The following is a 20,061-nucleotide window of genomic DNA, read 5'->3' on the forward strand; positions in this document are numbered from 1 at the left end:
AAAAAAGTATTTTCGGGGAATTTCCCCCCTTTCCCCCTCCATATGTGCGCCGAATGTGCATAAATTATATATTGTCTGAATCTGTGATTCATTCTGCGTACAACGGTATATCGTTCATATGTCCAGGGCAAATAGTCTCTGAGCTAAAGTCATTTCAAGGTACTGCTGCATTTTGAAGCTTGAATCAGTGGCGTGCCGACAATTCCTTTTGGGGGTATAACTCAAGTTACATTGGTCATATGATAATAATGCAAATATTTTTGTGTTCCTTACATGTTAGCGATCATGTGCATGTCGACACTGTCATGTACTTTTTGCTTGAGGGGAGGGTGGGGGAACAAAATTTTTTTCCCGAAGTTTTGGAATTTTGAGTTAGCCCCCTCCCCCCGCCACACATATGCCGAATTTGCAAAAAATTCATGTAGTCTGAATCTCTTGTTCATTCCGCGTATAACGGTATATCACTCATCTCTCTAGGGCAATTAGCCTCCGATCTACACTCATTTAATTGAAACTCTGCATTTTGCTCAAAATCGGCTCAGGACAGAGAGGCTTACATGTGAAAAAGGCCTTGGGCGGCAAAAGGTTAAAGCAAATAAAATAACTGAATTGCATATGTTATGGTTCCACTTTGCCATGTGTTTACTATGGCATGCATGCTAGTGCACCTGCATGCTATGTTTAGTGTAGAGGCAGTTCAGTCATTTGTTAAAGGAAAATATAACAAAGCAAATCTTCAAATAACTTAATATGGCAATGGATCATAGACCTCAAAAAGTGCAGCAAGAAGTGCATGGTGTTTTGTAGCCTATAAATCCATACAGCCCACATACTTCTGAAATAAACCATGTTTATATAAATTTTTGTAATATTATATAACGACCAAATTCAATCTAAAAACAAGGGTTCATTATTCAATCCTGGTAATGTGTTCTTTGCATAGAATACTACCTTTCTCCAGTTTAGCAATTAAAGATTTATTTGCCATATAATTTCTGATAATTTCATGTATGAAATTGTCATTTCTAGAGAGAGCATAAATCCCGTTTACTATTTCTACTCTTGTAATTGACATAACATAAAGAAAATAATATTATTCTCTCCTGCAACTGACTGAATGTTAGATTTTTTTGGGACATAATGGTGAATGTACTTGGAAGAAAGACAATTTTGCACAACTTAGAGCAGGGCATGAAATTTCAAGTTTGAAATCAGTCGCTGGACTAAAATCTTTGGTCGCCGCTATTTTATATTGATAAGTAATAAAAATATGAGCAATTATTAAATATTAATGTTTGTGTAGCGCTGTCGCTCTGCACTGAAGTACCACTTATCAATCGCAGCTGCTGGGTCGTGACAGGGAGGATGGGGGGGGGGGTTCCGTTTACGAAAACTCTGAGCAAATCATCCAGTGTCTGTCTTCAGAGAGTTCCTGTAAGTAGTGTTGAGCCTGTTGTGACAGCTGAAACCTCCCTCACATGAGGCTGTGTTCACTGGTAGAACAGCACAAAATGTCAAAATCTGGAGCAAGTTGGGAAATCTTGCTGAACACTCTGCACTGTGGATCTTCTCCAGCATCTGATTCAAAGCTGGAGAAGGAAACAAAAGTTTGTATTCTGTCCACTCTGCTGACAGAACATCCATTTTCTCATTATAAAGGATCGGGTTAAAGTATATGTAGATCTTCTTTTTTTCTTCTATACCAAACTGAAGAATATTTTCTTTGGGAGGCCAACACAAGGTGTCGATAACATGCAGAGATGCAATCGCATCTGTTGACATAGATGGCAATGTTTCTGTGATGTACACCTTCGCATTGTTAATTAAGTTTCCTCTAACAGTCTGAAACTCTTGCACATCCCTGATCTTCCCTGAAATGGATACATGGTCCAAGAAATCTTGTTCGCTTGGTCCAACATTAGATTCCAGGTCAGCCAAAACTGAAATACAGTGTTCAATTCTTATTTTCAGAGATGAAATCAAAAGATTCTTATTTTGTAGTGCCACGCTTAAAGGGTTCAATTTTCCGTAGAAATCCAAAAGGAAGTACAGAAGTTTAACAAATTTAAATTGCTTCAAACTTTTCAGCTAATCCTTAGCTTTAGCGCCATCATTGTCTTTTCTATGGGCCACGTGTTCAAGATGGGTCACAACAGCTTTCCATGATTGCAAGAGAGCTCTTTTTGCACGTTCTTTGCTGGCTAACCACCTAATAGTGGTTATCACTCAGTTTTAGAATTTCTTCTATAACTTCTCAAGAGATGAAGTCTTGAGGCGTGTTTGACACACATTTGAAACAACGAAATTTTAGTCGCCAGCCCAAAACTTTTGGTCGCCAATGGCGACCTGGCGACCTGAAATTTCGCACCCTGCCTTAGAGGTCATTTGATGAACAAGATCCATGCATAGAGAATACATTGATGTTTTTGTGCATCTATGGAGAGAATACATTGATGTTTTTGTGCATCTATGGTTTGATTTTTATGATGCCATTTATTTATGATCAGGTTGGAAAAATGATACAGTTGATGAAAAATGAGGAGTCCACATCTACCATGTCTGCATATTTCACTCAGTCAAGTTCAGCAGCTGATTTTTTTATTACAAGCAAAGATGGCAAATACTTAACAGAAAATGCATAGAGTTAAGCTCTATTGGCTGCTGGTTTTCACAACGTTACATTACACAAAACATAATGTTAATGCAAAATATTATATTTGTGTTAATTGATCACTGTTTTCCATATCAATAAATAAAATACTTCTTACCTTTGCTTTCATGGCAGCACAGCTTTAAATACCAATACTTTAACAAGTGGTTTGTTTTGTTTTCCTTTAACAGTAAAATTAACACTAACTGTGGTAACTCAATAGAAACTTCATAGTTCTTTCAATTGTGACCTCCTTATACAGTAAAACCATGAAACTTTGATCACACATCATGCCATGTTACATAGAAAATCACTGAACAGTCCAAGGTCACTGTGATTGTTGGTCATACATAACTCCCAAGTTGAAATCAAAGTGTGCCCTTAGATAACTTATTCTGAGATCATATTTCATTGTTACTGCAGTGGTGGATAACTCGTGAGATGTGCACATAAGTGGAGTCTCCAGTGTTTTTCATAAGAATATACAATAAGGTCATAAGATCTTTTGAGCCATGAAACATTATTACAGTAAAATCTATGGTGAAGACAAACAAGAGTTTTATATCAAAATCACTTGGCAGGTCCTGACCCTGAAAAGTGCTGTTGGCATCAACTACGAGGGGGGAGTGAAAAGTTCTGAGCCTCACAGGGAAGGGGTGTTTCCCATTATGATTTCTCTACATAATCAATAATCTCTATAATCACCCTGCATATCAATGCACTTATGCATTCTGTGCTGCAATTTGTTTACAGTCATCTGCTAGAATGATTTGTCCCGAGTCTCACACCACTGAATGACCCCCTTCGTCCGTGTGGAAGTGAATTCTTCATAACAGAGAAAAGATGAAAATCCGGCTGGGTGAGGTCTGGGGAAGTGCAGTGAAGCCACACTCGACCAAAGCAGCCTGTGCAGTGAGGCCTTGCCGACAGAGGTACCAGATCATGACATGATTCCAAGTTTGTTTGGTACCGAATAACTCTTCTCTGACACTTCATTCACTTTCAACCTGACCAAAAAATAAAAAGAAAACATGTGAATTTCATAAAGGATCGCACACTCTCTCCTAAAACTCAACCCTTACATCCTCCAAAATTTTAACTATCTAACATCACTCCTTCCATGCCAGGCTCAAAACTTTTCACTCTCCCCTTGTAGTTCAGGAGTTTGATTTTATAATGTACAAAACATGTACTCCATAAGACTGTTTTTTGCCTTTCATCACAGTTTTTTATGTGAGTATTACTGTATACTGGTAATCTGCAATTCATTCAGTATTTGTTGACTAATTTTTTGGTTAAAAAAAAAAAAAAATATGTAAGTATACTATGCCTGCAGATTTTATTTGGAGGTGATTGATCATGTTATATCTCTGCAAGTGTTGTGATTGTGTTAGTGCAATGAGTAACCTTTTTGTCATGTTTCCTCATTATTTTTCTCAGTTTCCTTCAAGATAATGAGATTACTTAGTGTTTTCATATAGTTGAATGTGTGTTGTATAAATTGAAACTGAAATGTGCAGTCCCTTTTAAATTTTATTTTCTATTTACAGATCAGAGCTCTTCAGTCATGAACTCCAGTGTGTGCTATAAGTGCAATCGAGCTGGGCACTTTGCCCGAGAATGCTCTCAGGGTGGTGGTGGTGGTGGTGGCGGTGGTGCATTTGGACGAGGGCGAGGTAAGCTGCTCTAAATCATAGGCAATACCTTTATGAATTAAGTGAAAAATGTGCTCTTTTATGTTGCTAGGGCATCCAGATCTTCATCTGAAATGCTGCCAATATAAAATTTGCAAAGAATGTTTATATGATACAATATTATAATATGTTTACATGTATTAGTACCATTGATCACATGAACAGATTCTCTCAGGCTATCAACCAGGTGAGTTGTGGAAATGATTCCAAGCTTTTGAGAGCTAACATCACTCTCATCTTCAGGGTAGAAGTGCAGTTCTGAGCATCAATCCGGTGTACATACGTTCGTGGAGGGGGTATACCAGTGAAGATGGCGGACCAGTAGAATTTTAAGACACACCAGCATTTCACTGGTAAGGGAAAGTGTACACTCCACACGCCGGGAACTTGAGCATGCCGACAGGAGTCTACTTGGCATCCACCTGGAAATTGCATCCTCTGTATCTCAGATGGACTGGGAATGGATAGACTCCACAACCATAGCCTGCATGGAACTACAAATGAACCAGGTTACAGCCAAACAAACAAGAAAATTCAGCCATCTAGAAGCAGCCAGTCTACCAGAACACCAGCCAGACCGTGGTCAACCTAACGGACAGGACTTTGGATGAAGCTACAATATCTATCCTTTTGAAGGGTTTAAACTTTGGTGCAGCACCAAAAAGTATCCCCCTCAGGGACATAGTCAGCAATATTGAGCAGACTGTAAAAGATCTTCCCGATGAGACCACTCAAGACATACACAGAGAAACTTATGTGGCCCTTAAAGGTGCCGTTCCACCTAGACCTAACATTTCCCCAGCAGAGAAATCCACACCCAAAGCACTAATAAAAGACGACATGGCCATCCTCATATTGCCAGCAGACAAAGGAAACACATCAGTTATTCTGCAGACCACAGACTACGACAAGAAAATTTCAGAACTTCTAGCAGACTCCACATACACGAAACTTCCCCAAGATCCTACAGCAGCAGTTGAAAGAAAGACCAGAGCACTTCTGAAAAAAACATCATTGCTGAAACCCATTCAGGTTAAATTGACACCAAGCGGAACAATACCACCACGACTGTATGGACTGCCAAAAATACACAAGACCGAAGTGCCATTAAGACAGATCGTCAGTGCCAATGGATGCCCAATGTACAGACTTGCCAAATTCCTGACAGCCCAGCTTCAACCACTGATAGGCATATGTGAACATCATGTGACAAAACTCCACTGAATTCATCAAGACACTTCAGCAGATCAGAACATCAGATGACATCCTAGTCAGCTTCGATGTAGTGTCACTCTTTACCAAGTGCCACTTCAAGATTTACTTCAACTACTAGAACGCCACTTCACACCAGAAATTAGCAGTCTGTTCAAGCACACACTGATGTCTACCTACTTACAGTACCACGAACAAACAGATGGTGTGGCAATGGGCTCCCCACTCTCGCCTGCCATAGCCAATTTTTTCATGGAGAACTTTGAACACGAAGCACTGCGCACAGCTCCGTTGAAACCCACCACCTTCTACGTCGATGACACCTTCGTCATGTGGCCGCATGGTAAAGAAACTCTTCAGCCATTCCTAGATCTAAACAATCAACACCCAAATATAAAGTACACCATGGAGACTGAGAACAACAGCCTGCCGTTCCTGGATATTCTCATCAGACGCAAGCCAGACTGATCCTTGGGACACAGTGTATACCGGAAACAGACTCACACCAATCTATATATCAATGCCAACAGTTTTCACCATCCATCTCTATGAGCTACAGTTCTTTCGACTTTATTTCACCGAGCCATCTTCATCAGTGATGCGGAGCAACTATCAGAAGATATACAACATCGTCACACAGCTTTCAAACAGAACGGGTACTCAGAACGCAACATCAACATGACTTAAAAACGAGTACTGTCCAAGAACACCAGCACACCAGGGAATCCGGACACATCGGGGAATACAGACCTGCCGGGGGATCCAGACATGCCGGGAAATCCGAACACACCAGGTGGACACGGACAAAGCTGACCAGAAGATAGCCATCCTTCCTTACACCAGAAATCTCTCCAAAGTTATCAGCCAAATTCTAAAGGAGCATAACATAAAAACCATTCACAAACCACCTCCAAAGATCAGAAGCCTCTATGCAACCCCAAGGATGAGTTAGGACTCAAAACACCGGGTGTCTACCGTATTACCTGCACATGTGGGAAAGCATACATTGGGCAAACGGGTAGGACAATAGAACAGCATTGTAAAGAACATCAAAACTCCAAGTATTTCCACCCTGAAAAGTCAGGACTAGCAGAACATTCAATCAACGAGGGACATAGACCAGGTTTCAGCAACACAGAAATCATAGCCAAAACTTCAAACCACTGGGACCGTGTTATCAAGGAAGCAATATCCATTTATGAAGAAAAATACAATCTTAATCGCGACACGGGGCTCGAACTTGACCCAGCCTTGTTAGCGTTAGTTAACCAGAATTTCACATGTAGCAGACATGCCACTCGATTGGTCTGCCATCTTCACTGGGTTGACGCTCAGAACTGCACTTTTACCCTGAAGATGAGAGTGACGTTAGCTCTCAAAAGCTTGGAATCTTTTTCAAAACTCACCTGTTCGATTCCGCGAGAGAATCTGTTCATCATTCGTCGCCAGGAAAGCTTCAAGTCTTAACTTATTGATCACATAATTTGCTAAATTTGTCATGATATACTTTGTACTTTATCAAGTGTTCACCAGATATTGGAATTGTGACTGTATTATGGTGTCAAAAATGTAGTAATTTTCTTAGGGTGGCATATGTGCATATTAGACTTTTCATCACCCATTTTCTTTCCTTGTAAACATGGCTGCACCACTCCATTTGCACAAAAGAACCGAGCAGTGACTAGTTTTTTGTGGTCTGAAGGTGTGTCCAAAATCATGGCATAGATTTGTTCAATGTTGTCAGTACTGGATGTGATTGGACATTCTGCTCATCCTTCATGCTTAATACTTGTCCAGTTGTGTCTGAATTTCTCAGACCATTCACACACTTCATTATGGTATAGCACTTTCCCAATATTATGATGCAAGCCTTCAGTGGATTTCAGCCTGTGGTACACCTTAAACCCCCTCACAAAACTGCTTGCTGTTGTTTGGTGCAAACTGATGGTGGGGTAGCCATCTTTACTCTGCAACAAGAATAGAGAATGAGTCATGGTAAAATATGAAAAAAGATTATATTCTTACAGTAAATATTGCTCAGAAGATGCTTGATAATTTAATCAAAGGTTTTGAAGAAACTGGTGGCGAAGAGGCATTGTATGAAATTAGTCGAATGTACGTACACTGTGTTGGCACATGGGTGCAGAAAGCAGTATGCCCAATCCAACTAAAATTACAGCAAAAGTAGTAATAGTCATTGACTGACTCTTGTAATAATGGTGTAAAATCATATGTCAACGTTGAACCTTGGTATCCAAATGTTCTGAATACTTGTCCCTTTGTTGCATTTTATACAAAACTTTGCTTCTTACTATGCAGGGAAATTATAAGTAATTTAACTATAGAGATTGTAGATTCGGTTACAATAATGTGTGCATGTCCAGTTATTAGATTTCTCTGCATTTTTTGAGCCTTTTTTGGCTTGTAGGTCATTTTTAAATATTTTTTGCAGTCTATTGCATTTTCGTTTATTGTTGACGTTAATTTTTCTTCTCTTTTGTGAATTTTAAATGCATTTGCTAGCAAAATTTATTCCGTTCGCCATGCTTTCGTGTCCTTACGCCATGCTTTCGTGTCCTTACCTCACCCCTCTTCCTGCTGAAACTGCAATATGTGCCACAGTTGACAGTCGAAAATGTTGCCACATCTTTTTCCCCTCTTCTCATCCATCTATTAGCAACCAGCCATCCTGTGGGTATGCTCGCTGCATTGCCCGGTGGCATATATGCGAGGGAGGAATGATGACAAGAATGTTAAAAAAACAACAAAGGGGCTGAACCTAATCTTTCTCCACTCTTGAAAACTGCTCAAGGTAGCAATGGAAGTACGTCCACCTGCACCACCCTCTCCTGTTTTAGAGGTGGAGGTGGGAGTGGCAAGGTGCTTGCCAACTCCAAAGTAGCTCTCCTTTATAGGTGTCCACGACACCCCTAGATTTATGGCTGTGGTTTTCTCTCAGATTGGGGAAACTGAGGACGTGAAAGCATGGCAAACAGTGTATGTATTTAAAAAAATGGGTAGTTTGGCAAGGGGTTAAATAATTAATTGTGGTACATTTATTTTTGGGTTTGTCACAATATATATATATATAAAGGAATGTGATGTAGGTGAAACACAACTGTATTTTCAGATATTGATCAACTACTGTGTATCATGCAAGACTCACTTTGAAAGGAGATGAATGACTTGCACAGAAAAACCTTGAAGTAAAAATAAAGATAAATACATAACACTTAAGTTGCTTTTTTCCCCTTGGCATCAGTAGTTTGAAACACCAATACAAATCTCATATGATTTTTTTTGCAAGGTCTGGATGCCTAGAGATGGAAAATGGGTGATAGCATCTCATAACTCTTTGCTTTTTATATAATATTATTTAATTAGTAACCATAGCCGAAAAATGTGACATTTTCCACATTTTTATAAATAGCATATAATATCATCACAATATTTGTATAAATAAACTTAATTTCAACAGACTGATTACATTGAATATCATTTTACAATAATTATAATTATGAAGTGCAATAATATTAATGTGGTATTGTGGTATTCTTTGTATACTGACAGATTAAATGCATAACTTTTACTTACAATTTTCATAATAATAGTTATTAAATCTTACATACGCATGCATGTTATGATTGAATTAAACAAAATTTCAATATTTTCATTCATCATCATCTTGCGAATAGGTGTCATCACTCATTGTCTTACATGAGGGAGGTCTACGCTTGTCAGTGCTCTTGATGTTACATAGACAGAAGACACTTGGTGGTAGTTTGAAGTTCCTAATGGAGTTGCAAGCTAGTAGGTCTTAACACAGTTTGAGGTGCTGGCTGCCACTCCATCCAATCCGCGCATTTATTATGTCCCCATTGGCAACCCTTTCATGAAACTTAACACTGGCAACAATAGCCAAACTGCTCCCGATAAGCACGTGCACTCAGATGTTGTTTCCACATTTTCTTTACATTTCTTGTTGCAAGGCGGAGCAGGCGGGTGCATGTGCCTCTCGTTATTTTTGTGCCATAACCACGTGCGGGGTTGATTTTGTGAACTAGATGTGTTCTGTTATGGTGCTGTGTTGTTGCTTTGTGATAGTGTTGTGCTTTTAATTTTTTATTAGACTTTGCATAATGCAAGTTATCACTCACAGCTGCTAGTGAAAATCCCAAATATGGAGACAAAACTGCAGGATATTATTTCCTTCATGGAGAGCAGAGGTGCCCATCCCCCCAAATCATATCATGTGTGTCTCCCCCCCCCCCCAAATTATATCATTCCCACGCTCAAACCATATCGTAATCCCCACAAAGTGTATAATTACGACAGCGTGTCTACCGAAAGTAACTTTTCCTTAGTTTTACAGAACACTATACTTGATCTGCCTCTCCTCCTTAAACAGGGGTGCCCATCACTCAAGGCCACCCCTAAAATCGTTCATCACAATCTCCCGAAAACACTTTGGATGAATGTGTAATAGTTTGTCTATTTGAATGAAATACCATGATACATTGTCCACATTTTTTAATTGTTCGATTTTCAAAAAAACCTAAAGCTAGCACATTGATCGGTTAAATGTAGTAAATTAAAATATGTAAATATGCATATAAATAGTATTTTTGAGTGGGTTTATAAAACTCAATTTGAGTATTTAACACAAATTGTTACACAACTTAAGATAAAGATAGAATAATTCAACCTTGGCAAACCAAATAATATGCTCCAGCCATATGACAGATTCAATTTGTTTCAAGAGACATTACAGAACTCTAGCTAGAAATTCTTAACCTCAGGGTGATAATATAATAGGGTTCCTCTTTCAAAGAACTTTCCCCCACCCCCATCTTCTTGGGGTAAATATAATTATTTTAGTAACAACCCATAATCCATAACAATAATTATGTGTATTTTATCTTCAGTGCAAATTAAACTTGTTCATGTAAAAAAAAAAAAAAAAAAAAAATTGACGAGAAGTTAGAAATGTAGATTTGATATATTATTGTTCCAAATGATTCACCTGCTTTAAATTAAGCAGTATACCAACACTAAGCATTATATTTTAAGAAGTGATGTTATTAATGAATATCGAGAATATCGCTTATGTCTTGTAATGCAGTTATAGTATAAAACTTTACATTCACCTCAGTAAAGTGCCAACCACGCATTCTCGCAACACATAATTGCAAGTGAAGCGAGCAAGAAAATTTTTACATCCATTTCTTTGCAGGCTTTCAAGAGTATTCATTTAATGGGAGTGTCAATACTTTCTTAGGATCCCGAGATATTTAGTCTTTCCCTTTTGACATGTTCGGGGTCGAAAACGTGTGGATACCATATCGCTAACTACAAAAATATCGCTCCAAATTTTAATGTTCAAACTCTCTCTCTCTCTCTCTCTCTCTCTCTCTCCCTCTCCCTCTCCCTCTCCCTCTCTCTCTCCCTCTCTCTCTCTCTCCCTCTCCCTCTCTCTCTCTCTCCCTCTCTCTCTCCCTCTCTCTCTCCCTCTCCCTCTCCCTCTCCCTCTCTCTCTCTCTCTCTCCTCTCTCTCTCTCTCTCTCTCTCTCTCTCTCTCTCTCTCCCTCTCTCTCTCCCTCTCTCTCTCCCTCCCTCTCTCTCTCCCTCTCTCTCTCCCTCTCTCTCTCCCTCTCTCTCTCCCTCTCCCTCTCCCTCTCCCTCTCTCTCTCTCTCTCTCTCTCTCTCTCTCTCTCTCTCTCTCTCTCTCTCTCTCTCTCTCTCTCTCTCTCTCTCTACTACAGAAATCCCTTAACAATCAGATTTAACACTTTATCAAGAACTTCCTATCTCCTCCTTTAAATTTAATACTCAATCCTACCACCAATATGTCCATACTTATTTTAGACAGCCTACTGTTGATATTGAAGAGTGGATATTGCCTCCTCCAAAAAAATCAATTCTCAGTCTCCACACCAGAATTTCCGCAACAGTCTAACACAATAATAATACACAAGAATTGGATACCCCCTCAATTTAATGTCCAATCCCCCTCTAACTAAAATACCAGCCATAATCTAAGACCTAGAGTTGGATATTGCACCCCCCCATGTTTAATTCAGAATCCCCCCCCAGAACCCACATGTCAATTAAGGCCTAATATGTAAGAGTTTGATATTTCTCCCCCCCACCTTTTCGATAATAACCTTAAGCACTTCCTTTTTAATCTTTATATGTATTTCTTTTCTCTTTCCATATTCTTTAATTTTGTTTCTCTTTTTTTCTTTTTTCTGTACCATTTCCTTCTGCTTTTCCTCTTTATCTCTTCTTCAATTTGGCAACATCGCTTTCCTACTCCAGTTTGTTTGCTTCAACTTCAAGAGAAAACCGCCTGCTTGGGTGTTTCTTTTAACAAAGAGTACCGCTCTCTTTGTTAACCGCTGGGGATATAATGAACGCACTGACTTTACCAGCTGCTCTGCTCCATCGTGTTAATTCAATGTCATCCTCTCAGTTGGACTATTAGTAAGTGATCATTCAGAAGACATCTCTTGCTTATAGTGCCTTCATAATTCGCACATTAGGCATGTTTCTTGAGGCAGTTCCTCCAAGGTGGAAGCTAATAAATGTCTACCTCACCCTTCTTTGCACAGAATAGATGACATCCCAAATCATTCACGTAATGTACAGAAGATTTTGTGTGCATACAGCAAGCATGAGAACTCCAATTTCTCCCATTACTTCTACTTGTGTACTGTTGAGATTGGGCACTTTGGGGCTCCCTTCAGATGTGATTTTGCATCATGCATCTCCACAGTTCGCAAACAGTGATTTATTCAAGATTCTTACAAAATGCTATGGTTCCCTACACTCGTTAACAAGAAATACAATGAGAGGTGTTCTGTTCAGTACGTGACTTAGGAATTTCCTTCACTTTCTGACAATCTGGGAAGATGAGATGCTCTGTGACTGGTGCCAGAGTTCTTTCCTTCTGAATGTCCTTTAGCTGTTCCTTAAGGACGTCTCATTGTATGTATCAAACACAACATCGATTCTTGGACTCCTATTTCCTTATGCAAAGCCATGGACAAGGCAGATATAACCACCTCACCAAAGTTTGACTCCTCTTTCACTCTAAGAGCCATACCATCAATCGCTGTGGCTGAATTTCCAGATATTACCTCAGGAGGGATAACATTTTTCTGCAAGTACATGTCTAAAGCAAAATTTATTTGTCTTTCATAACATATCTTCCGGAGTTGCTAAAACTCATGATAAAGGTTCTAAGAGAAGATCCATTTGAAGATTCAGATTCTGTCCTCACACTAATTCAACCAAATAGTGCCTCGTCTGATAAATTGACTTCCCATTGCTGTCCACTGCCCTCTTCTTGGATATATTACACATGGTTTATTATTCATTTTCTTTGGGCCATGAAACTTCTTAATTATGCTGCTGTATTACAGACTACATTTTTGTCACTTGAGAGATCAAGAGAGTTACAGAATGAACTATATGAAAACCATATACAACCCATGTTTATGCATCTGAAAGAACATTCAGAGAGGAGTTACAGAAGAGTATGGATCAGAAGAGAACAGAAAGACCCAATGCTCACGTGATAGAGTAATGTGTGCAGCAATAGAACAGCTCAGAAATGGACATGGTCATAGCAGTAACTCACCCCTAGTATTGTGTGCGATCTCGAATGCCCAACACAGCTGCATATTGGTGTGGCATGGTCTCGATGAGGTGATCGATAAGAGCTTTGGGGGTTCCTGGAAACTCTTCACTTAGGGCAATCTTCAGCTCTAGAAGGGTTGAGGGAGGTGTCGGCCTACCTGCAAGCGCATCCCAAACATTCTCAATGAGATTTAAGCCCAGTGAGGATGCTGGTCACTCCATACTCCAAATTCTCTTGTCCTCTGGCATGTTGTGCACTAACAGAACTCTGCGAGGATGAGCATTATCGTCGATGAAAAGGGAACGATCACCAATTGCATCTCCGCACAGCATGGAAAGAGGTTTGAGAAACTCGTCCTTATAACTAGGGATCGTCAAACTGCCATTTTGGATAATGTGGAGGTCCATGCATCCAACAACTTTGATTCTAGCCCATATCATCAGTCGAGCACCTACATCTTGGAATGTTTCTTACACAAAAGCAGAGTTTCTGAGTGTTCCACATTCTCTCCAGATTAGACACGTCTATTGCCAGGCTGGAATCTGAAACCCTATTCATCGGAGAGCAGTGCTCAACTCCATTCGGTGTGGTCCCAATTGCGATGTTCCTCAGCCAAGTTTCTACTATGGACTGAAAACTTCACGGTGTTGTGTGGCCATCTCACGAAGTCGATTGCAGATAGCTTGAGATGACACCTGAACCCTGTTGCTGTGAGAAGGGCATGTTGTAGTTCCGTTGCATTCTGTCTGTTTCAACGGCTTGTTAACAAGAGGTACAAATCATCTTTTGCTGTTGTTGCTCGCAAATGGTCTTGACCTTACCTTACTTTCGTTGCACATTTCCCGTCATTTCGAACTGAATCTACAGGCGGGAAATGGCACTTTGAGGAGGAAACTCCAAGGGCTCTCACTGAGTCTGCCCAGCTTCCATCTTTCCTGTATCTCTCCACGCCATCGATTCTGACATTGTAATCACTTGCCCAGGTTCCTCCATGAACTCTTACACTGTCTTCGGATGGCTAGTGTCATTCTCATGGCTGCGCACTTCAGTTGTCAAGTCAGGTATATCCACATTAATGATGAGCAAATAGCCAGTGGAAACCTGTAATGGTGTAAAATCCCATCCAACTTGTTAATTAAATTATTAAAATATTGGTATGTTTTAATTGTTATAATCATAATTATAATTATCAACATTTATAATTTATATCAAAATTACTGTAATTGTTATTTCTAATAGTAAAAGTCACAATATTAAAAATTATCAATAACTTCCTGTTTACATCAAGGTATCTTCGGAATGGAGCTAACACACAGAAAGCAAAGAGTTATGACATGCTATCACATATTTTCTATCTTCAGGCATCCTAACCTTACCAAAAAACCATATGAGAACCCATCTCCCCCCCGAGTGGTACCGACAACTTGCCTGGCTCAAGGCCTAAATTGTAGTGTGTTCCACTTAGAGGGATGGAGAAATAAATGTTCACCATTTAAAAACAGAGGAAGATATTGTTTTGATTTCCATTTTACAAGATACCAAAACTGTTTATACACCAATAGTAAATACACATGCTTGTGCATGCGCATGCATTACAAGTGCAGCTGTGATAGTCACTCCACATGCTAGAGAACACTTGGTAGGAGCTTGAATACCATTTAGATGTCTGCAAGGTAACTCAAGGTGCACACACAAAGTTACATTGACCATTTTCCTAAACTCAGAGTTTCTACATCAAGGTATGTAAAATGTGTGTTAATATACCATTATTTACACTTCAAACTATCAAATTATTTATTGATCCCTCTAAGCTTAACACACTGAACAAAAAGCAGTAAAATTGCTTAATTGCATGTTCAATTATCGGTTATATATCTTAATCAGCAAAATCTGTTTTGACCAATAAACATACTAATTGAGAGAATATAGATTAATCTGGACACTATCAGTATTGGTCAATATCAGTTTTATCAAGAAAATGACCATAATGTTATCAATTTGATGTTTCTATGAATAGCCTACAGGTAACTTTGTGTGTGAAAATCAGCAATTTTGTTGTGGTTTAAATCCAAGGTAGATTGATTTATATCCGGTTGATTTAAATAAATAATTTATAGAATAATGTACATAAGGATTTTGTAGATATCAGAATAATCACTGTTGGTGAAAGTACATTAATCTTTAATCATTTAATGGTGTTTATTAGGCTCCAAGAAAGAAAAATAGAGAAAATAAAATACATGTACTTACGGTGAAAGGAAATGTAAACATGCATTTCTCTTGATTTAAAATTCAGTAATTTTTATAGGCAAAAATGGCAAACATTTTGTGTAGAAAAGTATTGAAAATACTAATGTTAAACCATAAATAGTGTCATTACCATTAAATTGTAAATAAACGTGGCAGCTGATATTTTTCAAACTACCATTAAAAAAATCTCCAAAATTCAGCTACAAATGCTACCAAAATATTAAAGATAATATTTCAAGTTACAATTTTCGAGTACATCCAGAATATTTTATTCTCACTGGAAGAAAAGTTACTGAAATTATTATAGTTTCATTAACACACTCAGCAAACATTTCCATAGCAACTACAGTGTCAGACAGAAAAAATGTATATTTACATATTTTTTATTTGCTTTAATCAAACTGTTCAAATGTTTTACAGGGCTGTTGACTAGAAAAAGCCTTTCTATAAAAAAAAACATATATCTATATACTGGGCGAGTCACCTAAAATTACCACCAGAAATATTTTGTGAACAATAAATATTGAAAAACTGCTTTTGCAGATATATAGGTGTGAAAAGGGCTCATGAAATTAATGGACACAATACGTTCAACTACGTAAGGAAGTAAGATTTTCAACAGAAACTTAGCTTTTTTATGGAAACTCCATTTCATTTTCCGCTCATTTGAAAGGATTGAAAAATTCATTAAGAACGGGTTCCGCGAAAGTCGCTAGAATCTGCTGTTATGGATGGTGTGCGGATTGTCTTTGTATACTTTATTTTTTAGATTTCCCCATTTTTCTTTCCACTTTTATTCAGAACTGAGCCTGTTACTCTAAACTTTTTTACGAGGTTTAATATAGTGGTTCTATGTGGAATGGGAACACCAGGAAATTTCATTGCAAAACATCGTCGCACTTCTCCACAATTCCTCTTTCCGAAGTAACGGTCGACAAATCCTTTGTTCTAATGTAAACTTTTGTGGTGCCATATTAAGCCACAATCTTCAACACACGGACACGACACAACACAACTTCCGAGGGAGGATTATACTGGCATCAGTCTGCAATGTCGACAGAAAGGGAAAGAGAACGAAGGCAGGGAGAGCGAAAAAAACAGACTGTAGCGTGTAACTGTCGTGGACCCCGTTCACCGGGAAAGACAAGTGCTGACGCCGGGCCGCTTGCCGCAGAGTCTCGTAGCGAATGTCAGGGAATGCTCTGTAGATTTCTAATTTACATTTATCTTCCTCTTTCCCTTTTTGCCTTATAGCATTGGGGTTCCTCTATCCACGCCTTCCATCTCTCTCGTTCCTTTGCCATCCTCTTCATTTCTCTCATCCCTTTTCCTTTTTGTCCTATTTCTTCTTTTCCTTTTTCGAATGTCTTCCGTGGTCTACCTCTTGTTCTCCTTCTCTGTTCTAGCTTCATTAAATTGTTTTGCTTTTCTATCTTCATCCATTCTTACCACATGTCCAAACCATTTTAGTTGTCTTTGTATCAGTTTCTCTTCTATTGGCTTCTGATTTAATTCTTCTCAGATTATTTTGTTACATACTCTATTTCTTCTTGTTTTACCAACTATGGAAGCATTTCATCTCTACTGTTGTTATTTGTCTTACTACTTTTCCTCTTACTGGCCAACTTTTACTTCCGTATAGTAAAATTTGTTCCACTACTGACTTATACACTTGTAGTTTAGTTTTTTTATCTATTTCCCTTTTTACGAAAATGGTCCAGCTTAGTTGGTAGTATTCATTGTTAGTGTATTGTATTCTTTCTGTCTGGTTTATGAATGTTCTCAGATACTCGTATCTTTGTCTGCTCCAGTTCTATTCCATCACATATTGTGTATTTTTTCTATTACCTTTTCCATTCTTCCTATTTGCATCACTTTCCTCTTATTTGCATTTACCGTAATATCTTCAGTCTTGAGCACTTCTGCCCATTCTGTAACTGCTTCCTGTAGCTTGTTCTCTGTATCTGCTATTAGTATTATGTCATCTGCATATACTAATGCTTGGCAATGTATCTGTCTCTATTCCAATTACCCACTTTTATTTTTCTTTTGCATATCTTTAGAACTTCATCCATAAATACTGTAAAGAGTAGTGGGCTCAAGCTATCTCCCTGTTTCACTCCTTTCTCCATCTGAAATGTGTCTGACATCTTTTCATCCTACCTTACTATTTCTTCTACTCTTTTATACATTGATTTTATTACTCAAATGAGTTTATCTGGGATTTTTCTTTCTTCTCATATTGTCCATATTTCTTCCGTGTTCTGAGTCGAAAGCAACCGTTCGATCCAAAAATGCTAAGTTCATCTTTTTTCCTTTTTCTAAGTATTTATCACATTGTTAGGATGGAATATATGAGATCTTGTGTTTGTCTTCCAGAACAAAATGCACCCTGTTCTTCTTCCATATCCTTTTCTATCTCTCTCTTCTTAGCTTTCCTTCCAATATTCTTGAGTACACTTTAAGTGCCACGGTGGATAGACATGCACAATAGTTTTCACAGTTGGTTGAGTCTCCTTCCTTATACAGTGGCATAATAATGTTCTTTTCCCATTCTACTGGTAATTTCTCATTTCTCCAGATCTTCGGATATAGTTTTGTCATTGCCTCCAAGAGTGAAATTTTCCCATGTTTTACATATTCTGGAGCTATTTCATCTATTCCTGCAGCATTTCCACTTATCTCTTTTCACTGCTTCATATATTTCTATCTCAATTTCCTTCACTAGCTCTGCTATCTCATCCTCGTCCTCATCCTGCTCTTGCATTCTTCTTCTTCCTGTTTCTTTTCTATTCCAGTCCTCCCTTCTGCTGTTCCCATGTCTCCCTTTTCAAATTTAATTTCAAAGTATTCCTTCCATTTTTTCAACACATTTTCCATTCACGTGTCCAGATTATTTGCTTTGTTTCTTATACTTCATACTCTTCTTCCACCTTTTCCTCTTATTTATTTATTTCCTTCAACAGAGAAATTATCTCCTTTTACAGAAGGTTGCCAATAAAAAAAGAAACACATACTATAATACAGTGACACATAACACAGGTAGAACACATACACAAATATAATGTAATATAAATTACTAAACTATACTATAGAATAATACACTATGTGGAAGAAAGTCATTGGACACCACATGTCAGCGGATACCATCAGTTTTCTTGCAGTCAATAGGAGGTCGGTCCGCCTATGGCAGCGATAACAGCAGCAACTCATCTTGGTAAACTGGCCACAAGGTCTTGTAGTACACCGAGTGGGATATTCCACCATTCCTCCTGCAGTACAGTCACCAACCCTGGAACTGTAGAACGACAAGGCGATCGTGACCTGAATTGGCGCTCCAGTTCGTCCCATAGATGTTCGATAGGGTTGAGGTCAGGGGTCTGAGCAGGCCAATCCAGTCGGATGACATTATTTTCTGCATACTACTCCGTGGTAGCCCTGGAAACATAAGTCGAATTATCGTCCTGGAACACACATTCTTAGTTTCCTTGGAAACTCCACAATGTGGGGAGCATGGACTTGTCGAGAATATCTCGGTAGGATGCAGACGTCATGTGGCCATACACCGGTACCAGTGGACTCGCGCCATGCCAGCTGAAACAACCCCAGAACATGATGCCGCCACCACCATATTTCACTGTGGGCACTACACACTCGGGTAACAGACGTTCTCTAGGTAATCGCCATACCCACTCTCTCCCATCTGATCGAAACAGTGTGAAGCGTGATTCATCGCTCCATAGGACCTTCCGCCATTGCTCCACTGTCCAGTTTCTCCGCTCTTTACACCAGCATAGTCTCTGCCGCTTATTGTTTTTTGTTATCAGGGGTTTGTGGGCAGCCGCTCGACCATGATAACTGAGCGCATGGGCCTCCTTGCGAAGTGTCTTCGTCGAAACAGTCAAATTGGTCGCACTTTGAAACACTTCTGCAATCGAATGCATCGGACGGCTCCTGTTTTTCCGAATCTCCCTCCTCAGCACTCTCCTGTCCCAGTCGTCCAATTTTGTGGGTCTTCCACTTCATGGTGCATTGCTGCAATGTCCCTTTTCCTTCCACTTCTTGATGACAAAGGCTACATTTGATTTAGGGACCTGTCGGGTATCAGCTATGTTACGTATACTCATGCCTCCTATGGAGCAGCCTACTATGAACCCTCTTTCAAACATGCTGAGCTCTTTCCTGTCAGTCATTTTATCAGCGAATGATCTGAGAAGCCTCCTGCTGCCGTATATATACCAGTCTGTACTCTCTTTTCCATGAGGAGATTGTTTCAGAGTTGAAACCGAGTTGTCCAATGACTTTCTTCCACATAGTGTATAACACCCTTGTATTATGCACCAAAATCCTTTCTTATTCTCTTTGTATTGTGCTTCCATTCCTCCAAATTCTTCCCATGTTTTCCTCTTTGCTTCCCTCACTATTCTTTTAGCTGTTTCTTTTCCAAGACAATCTAATTGGTCTTCATTTCATCTTGTACTGATATATTTCTTCCATGCTTTTTCTTCTCCAGTACTGCCCTTTTCACTTCTTTATTCAATCATCTGGTTCCTTTCCATCTTTACTCTTTTCTTCCCACATACCTCTACTGCTGACTTGAGTATTGTATCTTT

At 39.0% G+C, this 20,061-nt stretch overlaps 1 protein-coding gene across 2 annotated transcripts in view; it reads left to right on the forward strand.

Moving 5' to 3' along the window:
- The window catches only part of LOC145984011 (uncharacterized), a 122,197-nt gene that overhangs the window by 11,325 nt on the left and 90,811 nt on the right, over positions 1-20,061 (forward strand). For both annotated transcript variants that reach the window (XR_014441274.1, XM_083117317.1), the window contains exon 2: positions 4,201-4,326. Coding sequence is in view for 1 of the 2 variants with exons in the window: in XM_083117317.1 (XP_082973443.1) it covers positions 4,201-4,326 (126 nt within the window). In the remaining variant the exon portion in view is untranslated. The remainder of the gene's footprint in view (positions 1-4,200; positions 4,327-20,061) is intronic.

The sequence above is a fragment of the Lepisma saccharinum genome, chromosome 2, assembly GCF_977018435.1.
Source record: "Lepisma saccharinum chromosome 2, izLepSacc3.1, whole genome shotgun sequence".
Taxonomy (NCBI): Eukaryota; Metazoa; Arthropoda; class Insecta; order Zygentoma; family Lepismatidae; genus Lepisma; species Lepisma saccharinum.